The 15,467-nt window shown below is 40.1% G+C and overlaps 1 protein-coding gene across 1 annotated transcript in view; it reads left to right on the forward strand.

Moving 5' to 3' along the window:
* Positions 1-15,467, forward strand: part of SPG11 (SPG11 vesicle trafficking associated, spatacsin) — a 100,396-nt gene that overhangs the window by 54,057 nt on the left and 30,872 nt on the right. The window contains exons 19-26 of the mRNA XM_037744117.1: positions 688-849; positions 3,228-3,294; positions 8,291-8,456; positions 10,092-10,297; positions 10,559-10,667; positions 11,664-11,823; positions 12,232-12,504; positions 13,126-13,326. Coding sequence (XP_037600045.1) covers positions 688-849; positions 3,228-3,294; positions 8,291-8,456; positions 10,092-10,297; positions 10,559-10,667; positions 11,664-11,823; positions 12,232-12,504; positions 13,126-13,326 — 1,344 coding nt within the window. The remainder of the gene's footprint in view (positions 1-687; positions 850-3,227; positions 3,295-8,290; positions 8,457-10,091; positions 10,298-10,558; positions 10,668-11,663; positions 11,824-12,231; positions 12,505-13,125; positions 13,327-15,467) is intronic.

Genomic DNA, 15,467 nt, shown 5'->3' on the forward strand with positions numbered 1-15,467 from the left:
TTTAGATCTATGACTTAAGAATTATTCTTTACTATTTGCCCTCTTAGATCAAAGGAAATCATAATCTTCAGCTATCCATAAACTCTGTTGTGGGTTCCTAGTGGAAATGTGCCCATCTTTGCTTTTTAGAAGTAGAGTTGCTTGTTTAGAGGGCAGTTAAGAGTGTTTAATATCTAATCTTCAGAAGTTTCTTACTGGTGGTAGCTTAACTTAATACCACCTTTTTTAGATTGCTGCAGTATACCTTAACTTACGCAAATATTTATTCCTCTATTTTTTATCACCTGTCTGAAATTAGAGTCACAGGATAACTTTAGAGTTCAGTGAAAAGTCATCTAGTTGAGTAGTTTGTAAACACTTTAAAAGATATATTAGTGAATTAAATATTGGCAGAGCCATTTTTCACTTTCTTCGCATACAACTTGAAAACCACTGATCTAGCTGAACTTCCTAATTTTGCAGATGTGGAAACAAAGACCTGATATTAAATATCTAGCCAAGATCACATAGTTAGTCTTAGAACCAGAACTAGAACTGTTAACTTATAACTACTTGTCTAGTGCTATCTTCGCTACCACATACTCTCTCAAGCTAATCTTCTTCCACAGGGTTCTTGGGGAAAAAAGACTTAAACTTTGAGAAGGGGAAAATGCTACTCTCCAACCTGTTATCTGTCTTTTTACTTAGGTTGTTCAGAATGAAGAAAATGAAAACTGTATGAAGAAAGTGGATCCCCAGCTACTAAAGATGGCATTAACTCCTTACCCCAAGCTAAAAACTGCTCTTTTCCCACAGTGCACTCCTCCTAGTGTCCTGCCATCTGATATTACACTCTACCACCTTATTCAGGTACAGTATTTAGGTGGCTAATATTTGGGTCTATCAGAGTTCAGCCAGGAAAACAGAAATCACTCTAGGTCTTTCAACTAGGGAGCATTTAATGTAGGGAATTACTTATACAGCATAATAGCAGAACAGAGAAACCAAACATGTGATAGTGAGACAGACCAAAAGCAGCAAAATAGGCAAGTCATCATCACCCCTAAGCCTGCAAGAACAATGCAAAAAAGTGATGTTACCAGAACCCAGAAGGTGGAGCCATCTCTGGGAGCTAAATTAACAACCAGGCTGCCTAATGGGAACTGGGAGCATAGAGTGTGGGGGTAGAAACTTGGTGGAGTTGCCCCAGGAAAACAAAGAATGGGGAGAGTATCTTGGCTGCTTCCTTTTTCCCGTCTTTAGTCTCCCACAGTGTCTTTTGTGGCTATATTTATCTGGTAGCCAAAGGGGCAAAGGAGCTTGGGAAATACAGCTTCCTGCAATGCTGAGCAGAGTGGGAAGGGTGGAGGTGGGTCAGAGCAAACAGTTGACTAACATACCTGTCTGCTGCTTTCATCAAAAGTCTCTCCATTATGCCACTTTTAACTTCTAACCATCTCTTCTCAGTGAATCAGGGATGTTTGTTTAAATCAATGCTTTCTAATCTTTTTTGAACCTCTAAGAATGTGAGAAAGCTATAAACCCTCTACCCAGAAAAAGTACACGTATGCGTATAATTTTACCTACATTTCAAAGTGATTCACAGACTCCCTGAAGCCTATTCAGGGATCCTGGGTTAAGAATACCTTCCTTTTCCCATTTCTCATTTTGAAAGGCTTTTCCTTTTTTCCCCTGAATACACATATTCTCATAGTATCTTCAACTCAACATAAGGTTTATAATTCTATAATGGGGCCAGATGCAGTGGCTCATGCCTATAACCCAACAGTTTGGGAGGCCAAAGTGGGTGGATCACTTGAGGTCAGCAGTTAGAGACCAGCCTAGCCAACATAGGGAAACCCCATCTCTACTAAAAATACGAAAATTAGCCAGGCATGGTGGCATGTGCCTATAGTCCCAGCTACTCGGGAGGCTGAGGCAGGAGAATGGCTTGAACCTCGGAGGTGGAAGTTGCAGTGAGTCAAGATCACACCATTGCACTCCAGCCTGGGTGACAGAGCAAGATTATATTTCAAAATAATAATAATTCTATAAAAGCACAAAATCTCTTACTGTAGTGTGAAGACTTCTTAGTTATCACCTAGTGCTGCTCAAAATTGTGGCCAGCACTTGTAAACTGCTTGTTGCTGGAATGTGGTAAGATTAGTATCTTGCACCAAAATGTCTGTCTGCTGTGTCACTAAGTACACTGTTTAGTTCAGTAGGGGTTTTTTTGTAGCAAGAATTTCTTGAAGATGGAAGCAGTATTCTGGATTTATACTGACATAAGTGTCTCGTCTTGTTTTAGACCACCACTTCAGGTTGCACTGGTACAAATGATAAGTGGATTATGTAAAAACATAGTTTCACTGGGAAAGCACAGGTCACAGATGCCCCTGTGTCTTGTGTTTTTCCCAGGCAAACAAAACAAAAAAACATAATTTCACTATGTAAAGTAGTTTGAATCAGCTTGAAACACAAGTGGTTTCACGTTCTTTTTTCTGTTTTTAGGTGGACTTACTTAATTTTTTTAGTGGTTATTTTAGGAAAAGTATTCCTTCTTTAATAGATCACAACTTCTTCCTTAGTTTTAAATGAAAACTACTCTTTTTTGGGGCCATCCAAATCCTGACTTAATAATTCTGTTTTTTCCTGTATTCTTCCCACCAGCTGTTGATGAACTTTGCTAAACATTTAGCCTGGAAAAATTCCAAACAACCACTACTTGCTGCTGGCAAACCTTTTCTGATTGACTTGACCTTGGTCTGCTATTTTTTTCTTTGTTGCTGATGATGTTGCTCATCACATTCCTTCAACCATTTATCTTGTTTTTTCTTTCTTTTTTCCTTTTCTTCTCTACCCTGCTTCTAGCTCGTCATGTTTACATGGTAACATTTTCTAGTCTTTTAGCCCTCTTGGTTTTTTATTCCAAAAGCATTTCTGAAGCCCATTTTACTTTATAATTGATGCTTCCTCCACCAAAAGAGAATAGACTTTGCAGATGTAGTTTGACATAAGGAGAGTCTTTAAAAGGAACATAACCAGTTCTATTTTAATTGAAAATGTAAAGCTCTCTTTTAATTCTGTTTTTAGCTGTGTTTAAAGAATTTATGTCCAGAATGACAAGCCTGAAATTGCCTTGGAAAAGGGGGAGCAGACTACCTCTAAAGTCCTTTCATGTAATTTTGTTTACCTATTTTAGAATCAGTGAACTTCTAATTTTGTTTAACTTTTCCCCTTTTTTTCAGTCATTATCACCCTTTGATCCTAGCAGATTGTTTGGCTGGCAGTCTGCTAACACACTAGCTATAGGAGGTAAGTCATCATGAGTACTTCTTGAGACGTGTTTTAGCAATGTTAACTATAGAAGTTAATATATGTAAGGCCAATCTAGTTTTCTCATTGCTTTTTATTTTAAAAGTAAAGGTGTATTCCAATGGAAAAATAGTTTGCAGAAGACAGAATTGAAAACATATGGTGCGTTAAAAGTCAATGTATTAGGTTATAGTGCTGTACTTGCTGAGAAAGGTAATATGTAACTATTCGCTTGTATTTCTTTCTTTGAAAAAGTTATTCTTAATTTCCATCGTAGTATCTTAAAGATTAAGGGCATAAGTGTTAGCATTAAACAAATCCTGGCCCTACCATGTAATTAATACCTGTATGACCTTGATCATGTGATCTAACTTCTTTAATTCTCTATAAAATAAGATTAATCACAGTGACCACCTAACAACATTACCATGAGAATAAAAGGAGGCAAGGCATTTAAGCACCAGATTCACACACATTGCTGTCCTATAAAGACCATAAGACTTCCTGTGATTTATTTTTTTCTGTTCTTAAACTCTGTTTTTTCTTTTTCTCTTTTATCTTTAATATCATGTTACCTATGGTGCCTCTGCCTTTATTACACTAAATTAGGCTTTGCATTAGTACTTTGTACCATAGTATGTGCCCCACATATACTTATTGACATACACAAAAACGAATTTCTTTTTTTTTTTTTTTTTTTTTTTTTTTGAGGTGGAGTTTCACTCATGTTACCCAGGCTGGAGTGCAATGGCGTGATCTCGGCTCACCGCAACCTCCGCCTCCTGGGTTCAGGCAATTCTCCTGCCTCAACCTCCTGAGTAGCTGGGATTATAGGCACGCACCACCATGCCCAGCTAATTTTTTGTAGTTTTAGTAGAGACGGGGTTTCACCATGTTGACCAGGATGGTCTCGATCTCTTGACCTCGTGATCCACTCGCCTCGGCCTCCCAAAGTGCTGGGATTACAGGCTTGAGCCACCGCGCCCGGCCTAAAAACGAATTTCTTAATGTATGTTCTACAAGTTCATTCTGATATAGAATTTACCTAATACCCAGAATCCAGTATATGCCAAGCCTATAATAGATGTTCAGTAAATATTTGTTGAATGCTGAAAAAAGTAGTGCTTATTGCATTATCAAATAGAAATACCCTTTATCAGTGAAGTTACTAGAGAGTAGACAAAATCCCCTCTTCTGTTGTGATGGCTCCAGCTTGTCACTTAGGTGGCAACTTGACCTCTTCTTGGAGATTGAGCAGTCTGCCAGGTAGAGTAGAGGCACAGAGAAGTTGAAAGCATGTTCCCTGCCGTTTTTGGAAGTTTAAAACATATTTGAGGAAATAAAGCACAAAGCAAATGAAACTGTTATGAAAATATAATACATATTTATAAAATTGGAAAAACTGTATTTAATTAGAATGTTCACGTCTTTTTTCATATGGTTTTACTGCTGAACAGGGATGTAAGAAGACTGTGTGGTGACTTGGCTTCTGCACCAGGCCAGAGTAAAATTTCCTTTTAGATTGAATTTTCCCTTATACACAGTCTCCACGCTAAGCCCCAAACTGCTAAAAAAGTATGGTCCTATTTGAATACTCATTTCAGTACTTACTGTATTCCTTACACACACAGAGCAAATATTTAATGAACGGCTTTATATGTAATACAAGTTGCCATAGTCACTCTGTTCTCACAGAAATACAAATAGGGCATGTGACAATTTGTTAGTCTCAAAGAGGGAAATGTATTTTGAAGTAAGACTTTTGTAAGATGACAGATAGCTCCAGGGTCTTCAAGCATTTTTTTTAGGAATCAGGTCACAATATGAAAAGTCCTTAGAATTTCATGAGAAGGTACAACTTTATTTGAGAAATAAGCTTTGACTTCGAAAACAAGAGCAGATATACTGTTTTCCAGAACTGGTTTCTGGAACCAGATCCCAATGTTGTCTTTTTTGAAAAATAGGCAGTAAGTGGTTAAGAGACAATTGAATAGTACATGACAGGAATGGCTATTTCATTCTAACTGGAGGGCTGACTCCAGTTAGAATGAAATAGCCATTCCTGTCATGTACTATTCCTTGGGTTCCGCATCCAAGGATTTAACCAACCTGAGATGGGAAATATTTGGGAGAACAAACAAACAATTAAAAAAAAAATAGAACAATAAAAAATACCAATTTAAAAATACTGTATAACAACTATTTACGTAGCATTTATATTGATGAGATATTATAAGTGATCTAGAGTAATTTAAAGTGTATGGGAAAACATGCATAGGCTATATATAAATGGTATGCTATTTTACAGGGACATGAGCAGCCATCTGTGGATTTGGTATTCAAGGGGTTCAGGAACCAATCCCACATCGATACTAAGAGATGACTAGACTCACATCAGAACATCTTCTGAGTTCAAATTTTTCTAAAGAGAGACACTTTTGTTCTGATATTTTCTTGGGTTTAGAGGAACTTTAAACTGAGCTATTCTGCTGGTCTTATTAATAGAAAAATGGTACCATCTTTCTAAGATATTCATGCTCTATATTACAAAGTAAGTGATAACAAGTGGAGATTATAGAAGGGTAATCAGTGTAGAGGAAAAAATGTTCTCAAATTATTACCTGTTGGAGGCCAGGTGCAGTGGCTCATGCCTGTAATCCTAACACTTAGGAGGCTGAAGTGGAAGGATTGCTTGAGGCCAGAAATTCAAGACCAGCTTGGACAACATAGCAAGACACTGTCTCTACAAGAAATTAGCCAGGCATAGAAGATAAGGGTCAAGAAGGTGAAAGAAAAATTTGAAAATTAGCCAGGCATGGTCATGTGTGCCTACAGTCCTACAGGAGGCTGAGGCAAGAGCATTGCTTGAGTTAAGGAAGTCAAAGCTGCAGTGAGTGTGGTCATGCCACAGCTCTCCAGCCTGGGCAACAGAGCAAGACCCTGTGTCCAAAAAAAAAAAACCTATTGGAGAAGGAAAAGTGAGTTGGCTTTGGTGAATAGAGGACTCACGTAAGTATATTAAAAGGGATTTTGTTGCATAATGACCTTTGTGAGTGAATTTAAAAGCTGTTTTTGCAGATATTTAACAGATTTTTTTTTCTTTTAAATGGAGTCTCACTCTTGTTGCCCAGGCTGGAGTGCAATGGTGTGATCTCTGTTCACCACAACCTCTGTCTCCTGGATTCAAGCAATTCTCCTGCCTCAGCCTCCCAAGTAGCTGGGACTATAGGTGCCTACCACCATGCCTGGCTAATTTTTGTATTTTTATTAGAGAAGGGGTTTCACCATGTTGGCCAGGATGATCTTGATCTACTGACCTTGTGATCTGCCTACCTCAGCCTCCCAAAGTGTTGGGATTACAGGCGTTAGCCACCATGCCCGGCCTCTGCTCCATTTTTCTGTGTATCTGTTTTTATGCCCATACCATAATGTATTACTTACTATATCTTTGCAATAGATTTTGAGAATAGGTAGTGATGCCCCTAGCTCTGTTTTGTTCTTTTTGCTCAGGATTGCTTTGCCTGTTCAGGGTCTTTTGTGGTTTCATATGAATTTTAGGATTGTGTTTTCTATTTATGTGGAAAATATCATTGGAATTTTGATAGAGATTACAATAAATCTATAGATAGCTTTGGATAGTATGGACATTTTAACAATTTTAATCTTCCAATTCATGAACTTGGGCTGTTTGTATCTTCAATTTCTTCTGTAATTTTTTTTTTTTTTTTTTTTTAGACAGGGTCTCATTCTGTTGCCCAGGCTGAAGTGCAGTGGTGTGATCATAGATCACTGCAGCCTCAACCTCCTGGGCTGAAGAGATTGTCCCACTTCAGCCTCCCAAGGCCTCCTCAGTAGCTGGGATTACAGGCATGTGCCACCATGCCCAGCTAATTTTGTACTTTTAGTAGAGACGGGACTTCTTCATGTTGGTCAGGCTGGTCTTGAACTCCCATCCTCAGGTGATTTGCCTGTCCTCCCAAAGTGCTGGGATTACAGGCGTGAGCCACCACCCCAGCCTCAAATACACGCTTTTATAACTCTAAAGCCCTGTTACCTCCAAGATAATAGACTTGTCAGACTAAAGACTTCCATCCCTGGAAACAGTGTCCTCAAATGAAATCAGTGGGACAACTTCTAAAGTTACTACTTTTTAATCAGTTTTTCACATTCAGCCAGAATGGCTCTAGCTCTCCCACAGTTCCCAAAATAAGCATGTAGATTGCCTCTAAGGAGATACTTCTGGGTCTGCCTTCTTATTTCCCCAGCAAGTGCTCCTCCATTGGTTTAGGGATGTTACAGATACTGGGATATAGATATAGGGATGTCATAGATACGGCAATTCTCCCTGCAGTCATGCATTAGCATCTGTAATAACAGATGAAATGAGCTGTGGACAGAAAGACTCAAATGGAGAGAAGACATCCCTCTGCACCCTGGTAGTCACTATGCCTTATTCCACTGGCAGCCAGACCCTCCCAGGCCTCTGCCAAAGCTGGAGTTCAAAGATGGCAGCGTTCATAGGAGGAAGATTCCCTTAAAATATCATGGAGCACTCCAGCTGGCACAGCCCTCCAAGATCAACTAGCCCAATTTGCTTATTTTACATATGAGGACACAAAAGCCCAGAGAGGAGAGATTTCAAAGTACTCAGAAGGTTAGAGACAGGGAGCTCTAGAGTACTAATTGTGGATCCTAAAAGAGTCTCTCAACAGAAACAAAGCTAATAAAATTACAGGTAAGTTTAGTAGGAAGGTAGGAGGAGCATCATTTCTTACCAGAGTTTTTATGCAACTTCTGAAGTACACATCTTTATATAAAATGAAGGCTACCTCTACACGTTGAAGTAAAATAAAATTATTAGACTTTGGTAGGTTCAAAGTGATACATAGTGATGCAAAATGATTATAGCAACCAGAGAGTTAAGTTTTCCATGTGAAAATCTGAAATTACTCATGGTGATGTACAGGGAATTAATAATGTTTCACTTTCCCCCCAGATGCATGGAGTCATCTCCCACATTTCTCTAGCCCTGACCTGGTTAATAAATATGCTGTAGTAGAACGTCTGAATTTTGCTTATTACTTACATCATGGACGACCATCATTTGCGTTTGGTACTTTTCTGGTCCAGGAATTAATCAAGAGCAAGACTCCCAAGCAGCTGTGAGTATTTAAAATATAATTTTTGCTGGGTACAGTGGTTCACACCTGTAATCCCAGCACTTTGGGAAGCAGGAGGATCACTTGAGCCCAGGAGTTCAAGGAGTCAGTGAGCTATGGTCTCGCTTCGGCACTCTAGCCTGGGCGACAGTGAGACTCTTCTACTAAAAAAATAATATATAATTTTTATTATTAAAAAAGGCATATTTGTCTAACATTTTACACATACATTGAAAAACATACTGGAAACATACCACAGTTAACAGTGATTACATTTGAATGGTGATTGTTGTTATGGTTTTAATTTGTGCTTCCTTGTGTGTCCCAAGTTTTTGGCATTTAGTGTATGTGATTTCTGTTAATTGGAAAAAAGATAAATGTATTTTGTAAATTAATAAAATTTAAAATCATACAGGAGCTTGTCAAGTATTAGCAGTTTAAGAGGGAATTCCAGGGGAGGGATAACATTAGGACAAATACCTAATGCATGCAGGGCTTAAAACCTAGATGATAGGTACAGCAAATGGGTTGATAGGTACAGCAAACTACCATGGCACATGTATACCTATGTAACCTGCACATTCTGGACATGTATCCCAGGACTTAAAGTAAAAATTTTTTTTTTTTTTTTTTTTTGAGATGGAGTTTCGCTCTTGTTACCCAGGCTGGAGTGCAATGGCACGATCTCGGCTCACTGCAACCTCCGCCTCCTGGGTTCAGGCAATTCTCCTGCCTCAGCCTCCTGAGTAGCTGGGACTACAGGCACGCACCACCATGCCCAGCTAATTTTTTGTAGTTTTAGTAGAGACGGGGTTTCACCATGTTGACCAGGATGGTCTCGATCTCTTGACCTCGTGATCCACTCGCCTCCGCCTCCCAAAGTGCTGGGATTACAGGCTTGAGCCACCGCGCCCGGCAGTAAAATTTTTTAAAAGGGGAATTATATGATGAGATTTGGATTCTGTATTTAATATCTTTAAATAATTCATTTAATTACTCATTTTTATAAAGCACAGAATTCAGAAGAGCATTTACTGTAACAGCTAAATACAGAGTTCTTTTATTAGTTTGTTTTATCACTAACAAAGTAATACTTTTTTTATAGTAAGATATTCAGGTAGTTCAGAAAGGTGAAAATGAAAGATAAAAGTCTCTCAGCCTCCCTTTCCACATGGTAAAAGCATGGTTAATAATTTCTTATGTGTCTTTCCAGAAATTTTCTATTCCTATAAAAGGCCTATATGAGTTCTTTAAAATGTGCTTTATAATGTCAAACTTAAATTTAAGTGGCTTTAATATTCTTGGTAGTTTGTATACATACTCATAATTGATAAGATCACAAGTTGGCAGTCTTTCAGAAGTTGTACTTCATGTCTTTTGAATGAAGTTGGAAGCAAGAATAATTGAGACTATGACTAATTGTTTTAGAAAATCAACTTAAGAGAATGGGGGGCTCTTGTGCCAAACAACTGAAAACTACCAGGAACCTAAACGAGTCCATGCAAGGGGCAAAAGGGCAGGGGGAAGAAGCCAAAAATCACATGGCTGGCACTCCATGTGTCACTGATGTAATTCCATTTGCTTTTCCCAGTGAGAAATAATTTTCACGTGCTGATGTGATATTCCTTTCTTTTTCAGGATCCAGCAAGTAGGCAATGAAGCCTATGTTTTAGGGCTCTCCTCCTTCCACGTACCTTCAACAGGAGCTGCATGTGTCTGTTTCTTAGAATTGCTTGGACTTGACAGCCTCAAGCTCAGAGTTGATATGAAAGTAGCCAATATAATTTTGAGCTACAAGTGTAGAAATGAAGATGCTCAGTACAGTTTTATCAGAGAGTCTATAGGTACAGCACCTTTTCTTTATCTGGCCAGCTCTGTTTAGAGAAGGCGTGAATAGGCCTAAGGCATTGAATTGTGAGTGCTTGAGGAGAAAATGGTTATCTTCCTCATTTTATCCTTTTCCTTCAGAGTGTGTTTTCTTTATGTCACTTTGTTGGGCGTGTTGATTGGGTTCTGAAGTGGCCCTGAGCCACACTATTCAAACAGAAATGCTCAGGTTCTGACTTTTTCTCTTGACCATATTTTGTTGCTTCTATTTCTTACAGCTGAAAAACTGTCTAAACTAGCTGATGGTGAAAAGGCAACCACAGAAGAATTGCTTGTTCTCTTAGAAGAAGGTACATGGAACAGCATTCAGCAACAGGAAATAATGAGGTTTGTGAGTTGCAGTCCCAGCCTCTATTCTAACAAGCTTATTGTGCCAGCCTGTGTTTGCCTCGTTTTTCTTTGAACACCTCTGGTGTATTCACCAAAATCTCCCTAGACGTTACCTTTTTTATCTAGCATATAGCAGATACTCAGTAAATGGACAATGATTTTGATTGCATCTTGCTATCAGTGAAAAGAGAGTGAAGATACCAATTCTCTCTTTAGAGATGGACTTACCAAGAGACAGTGAGCAGTTTGTCTCCTCCACTGCCCTGCTAGTCAAAGAAGTCTTTTAAATTATACATGTTGAAATGCCAGAAGACATGGGTTCGGATGTCTTGGAGGATTGGAAAAAATGAAGGAGAAGAGGAGGATGATGTGGGATGGGTCTCCCAAAATTTGACATTAAATGATGTTCTTAATTTTTTCTTTTTAGTATGTCAGTTGATAATTGAAGCTGAAGCGACTGTACATAAAAGCATATCTTACACTTCATGCCTTCTTTTCTCTCTGCTGCCCCACTGGGGCTGACCTAACCATTCCAGACCCTGAGAGTGCACGCTTTTTGTGTACATCCTGTCACTGATTCTGTTCTTGCCAATATCCTGCTTGCAGCAGGAACCATGTACCCTCCCCCTGGTGAGGAGGCCCAGGCACCAGCCAGGGCTCTGAGTACTCCAAAGTGAATAGTGCAAGAGAATTAGCACTCAGAAAATTTCTTGACAAACATCTTCTTCAGTTTTTCTAAGATGCTACACAGCCAGTGTGATTGATGATTTGGGGAAGGAATCAATTGTGCCAGTATGCTAAGCTAGCTATTCTGCCTTATGGGTGAATGAATCTACTTTTTTCAGAGTAGCCTAATAAATATTAGTATTTGTTAGAGAATGTACTGTACTTAAATTTATATAATTTTTACTCATTTTCCAGTTCAAACTAAAGCTGTATTTTTATGAGTTTTTTTTTTTTCTTGACCACCCCCACCTCTAATTCTAATTATAGGTTATCCGGTGAATCCAGCAGCCAGTGGGCCTTAGTGGTACAGTTCTGCAGGCTACACAATATGAAACTGAGCTTGTCTTACCTTAAAGAATGTGCCAAAGCAAATGATTGGCTGCAGTTCATTATTCACAGCCAACTCCACAACTACCACCCAGCAGAGGTAAGCCACTGATTGTTAGTAGTCACTCAAGAGGAAATAGGAAAACTTCTCAGAAGATAGTGTTCTTTCTGCTGTGTAGACATAGGCCTTTTTTTTACATCTAGGATATATACTGGATATGTGGGGTTTTGTTTCATATAATACTATTTTTCCTAAGATTTCAGTGGGTTGTCATCAGATAAGGTACTAGTCATTAGTACTGAAGAGCTGAAAGGTTTTTGTGACTTCAGATTCAATATGGAAATTCACTCAAAAGCACCACACAACTTTGTAAAATTATATAGTAGTCACTTCTGACTTAGTTCAGGGTGAAAAAGAATAATTTTGCCTTTGCTTTTCTCTAACATTTTCAGCTCCAGCTGAAACTGAAAGTTGAGTTTCTATTTAATCATGTGATATGCTTTCTAGGTGAAATCCCTTATCCAGTACTTCAGCCCAGTTGTTCAAGACCACTTAAGGCTGGCTTTTGAGAACTTGCCCTCAGTGCCCTCCTCCAAAATGGACAGCAATCAAGTCTGTAATAAGTCCCCGCAGGAACTCCAGGGAAGCAAAGAAGAGATGACGGATTTATTTGGAATTCTGCTACAGTGTTCAGAGGAGCCAGACTCCTGGCACTGGCTTCTTGTTGAAGCAGTGAAACAACAGGCCCCTATCCTCAGTGTTCTGGCCTCATGTCTTCAGGTGAGGATCATGAGGACCCTAAATTAAGTACCCAGACAACAATAGAATAAGTGTTGGACAGGAAAGGCTGATCATCAGAAGTTCTGATGGTTCTGATGGATGTGGTTCCAGTATGTGTTTCCAAGTTGACTGCAGCTTTTTGTGCTTCTCTAGCTTAGGCTCTGGGCCATTTCATGTACTTTCTTGTGCTTTGACGTTCAGTGAACTCAAGTGATCAAAGCCTTGGTTCCCGGTTGGCAGTCACAGAGGAGGATGATTTGGTGGACTGACCACTACTGTTTCTTTAGTGCCTTCTTTAGCAGGGAGGAGGAACATTCCAGACAGTCCTTTAATCAGCAGATGAGTGGAGGGCAATTCTACTCTCATGGTTAGTACTTCCCTGACTTGGACATATATCCCCTTCCGTCTGCTTCTTGGTGTTTTGATCTGCAATACTCTGCAGGACAGTTTAGAACGTTCCCTTGATTGCTCACTAGTTTGTTTCATGTTTGAAGGCTTTTCAAGCCATTTTAACTAATTTAAGTTGGGTAAGTTATTCCAAACAGGAAATACCCATCTGTAGCATTCGTACATTTGCCAGGTAATCCAGGCCTAGTTGTTATTTTATTTATCTCGTGGCAGGATGCCAGTGCTGTTTCTTGTCTCTGTGTTTGGATCATCACTTCTGTGGAGGACGGTGTTGCAGCTGAAGCAATGGGACACATTCAGGACTCAATAGAGGACCACGCCTGGAACCTTGAGGACCTTTCAGTCATCTGGAGAACATTATTAACAAGACAGAAGAGTAAAACTCTCATCAGAGGTTTTCAACTTTTCTTTAAGGTAGTGATAGTTCACTTTCCAAAGCTTAAGGGGTTACTTCAGCATATCCCCTCTTGGCTTTTTCTTATTTCCCTCCCTTGATTTTTTTTAGCCAACAATAGATGATGACGATAATATTAAAAGTATCGTTTACTTGCCTGGGCACAGTGGCTCACACCTGTAGTCTCAGCACTTTGGGAGGCTGAGGCAAGCGGGTTACTTGAAGTCAGGAGTTTGAGACCATCCTGTCCAACATAGTAAAACCCTGTCGCTACTAAAAATACAAAAGTTAGCTGACTATAGTAGCACAGGCCTGTAATCCCAGCTACTTGAGAGGCTGATGTAGGAGAATTGCTTGTACCCGGCAGGTGGAGGTTGCAGTAAGCCTAGATTATGCCACTGAATTCCACCCTAGGTGACAGAACGAGACTTCATGTCAGAAAAAAAAAAAAAAGGACCATTTACTTAGCAAAGTCTTACTTATTTTATTTTTTGAGACAGAGTCCCACTCCTGTCACCTAGACTGGAGTTCAGTGTCACGCTAAGGCTCACTGCAGCCTCAGCCATCAAAGCTCAGGTGATCCTCCCAACTCAGCCTCCCAAGTGGTTGGGACAGCGGACACATGTCAGCATGCTTGGCTCTGGTTTTGTTCTTGTTGTTGTTGTTTGGTGTTGTATTTTTAGTAGAGACAGGGTTTCATCATGTTGACCAGGTTGGTCTTAAACTCCTGGGCTCAAGCAGTCCTCTTGCCTCATCCTTACAAAGTACTGGGATTACAGGCATCAGCCACCACACCTGGCCCAGGGTGCTTTTTACACATTATTTTAGTGAGTTTTCACAATAATCCTATGTGAAAATAATATTAGAAATTATGGGCCAGGCACAGTGGCTTACACTTGTAATCCCAGCACTTTGGGAGGCTGAGGTGGGTGGATCATTTGAGGTCAGGAGTTTGAGATCAGCTTGGCCAACATGGCAAAACCCTGTCTCTACTGAAAACACCAATAAATATCCAAGTGTGGTGGTTCATCTGTAATCCCAGCTACTTGGGAGGCTGAGGCACGTGAATCACTTCAACCTGGGAAGTGGAAATTGCAGTGAGCCGAAATTGTACCACTGCACTCCAGCCTGGGTGATAGCAAGACTGTGTGTCTCAAAAAAAAAAAAAAAAAAATATTATGAAGTAATATTGCCCTCATTTTACAGACTAATAAATAGAGACTCAGAAAACTTAAGTAACCTACCCAAGGTCTCAAAATACTTCAGTAGGCCTACTAAACACTTTAAGTGTCTCACACCTGTAATCCCAGCACTTTGGGAGGCCGAGGTGGGTGGATCACCTGAGGTCAGGAATTCAAGACCAGCCTGGCCAACATGGTGAAACCTCATCTCTTAAAAAAAAAAGAAAAAAAAACTTTAGTAAGTGGTGTATTTACAGTTCAGATCCATACTTTCTAATTCAGAACTCCTATTCTCTGATTGAGCAGCTCCCACTGAAAACAGTGAAATGTATGAATCAATGCCACAGGCAACAGTAGGTAAGGTGGGTCAGCAGAGCTGATTATCCAGGTGTGTATGTTTAAAATGTCATGCCTGGGCAAGCTGGCTCACTCCTGTAATCCCAGCACTTGGGGAGGCCTAGGCATATGGATCACTTGAATCCAAGAGTTCAGGACCAGCCTGGGCAACACAGCGAAGCCACGTCTCTACAAAAAATACAAAAATTAGCCGGGTATGGTGGCATGCACCTCCAGTCTTAGCTACTGTGGCACCTGAGGTGGGAGGATCACCTGAGGTCAAGGCTACAGTGAGTGAGCTGTAATCATGCCACTGCAATCCAGCCTGGGTAACAAAATGGAGCTGTGTCTCAAAACAAGTAAATTAAAAATAATGAAAGTGGGGCCGGCCACGGTGGCTCATGCCTGTAATCCCAGCACTTTGGGAGGCCGAGGCGGGTGGATCACGAGGTCAAGAGATCAAGACGATCCTGGTCAACAAGGCGAAACCCCATCTCTACTAAAACTACAAAAAATTAGCTGGGCATGGTGGTGCACGCCTGTAATCCCAGCTACTCAGGAGGCTGAGGCAGGAGAATTGCCTGAACCCAGGAGGCGGAGGTTGCGGTGAGTCGAGATCGCGCCATTGCACTCCAGCCTGGGTA

This window comes from Cebus imitator, unplaced genomic scaffold (genome assembly GCF_001604975.1).
Source record: "Cebus imitator isolate Cc_AM_T3 unplaced genomic scaffold, Cebus_imitator-1.0 Scaffold9, whole genome shotgun sequence".
Lineage (NCBI taxonomy): Eukaryota > Metazoa > Chordata > Mammalia > Primates > Cebidae > Cebus > Cebus imitator.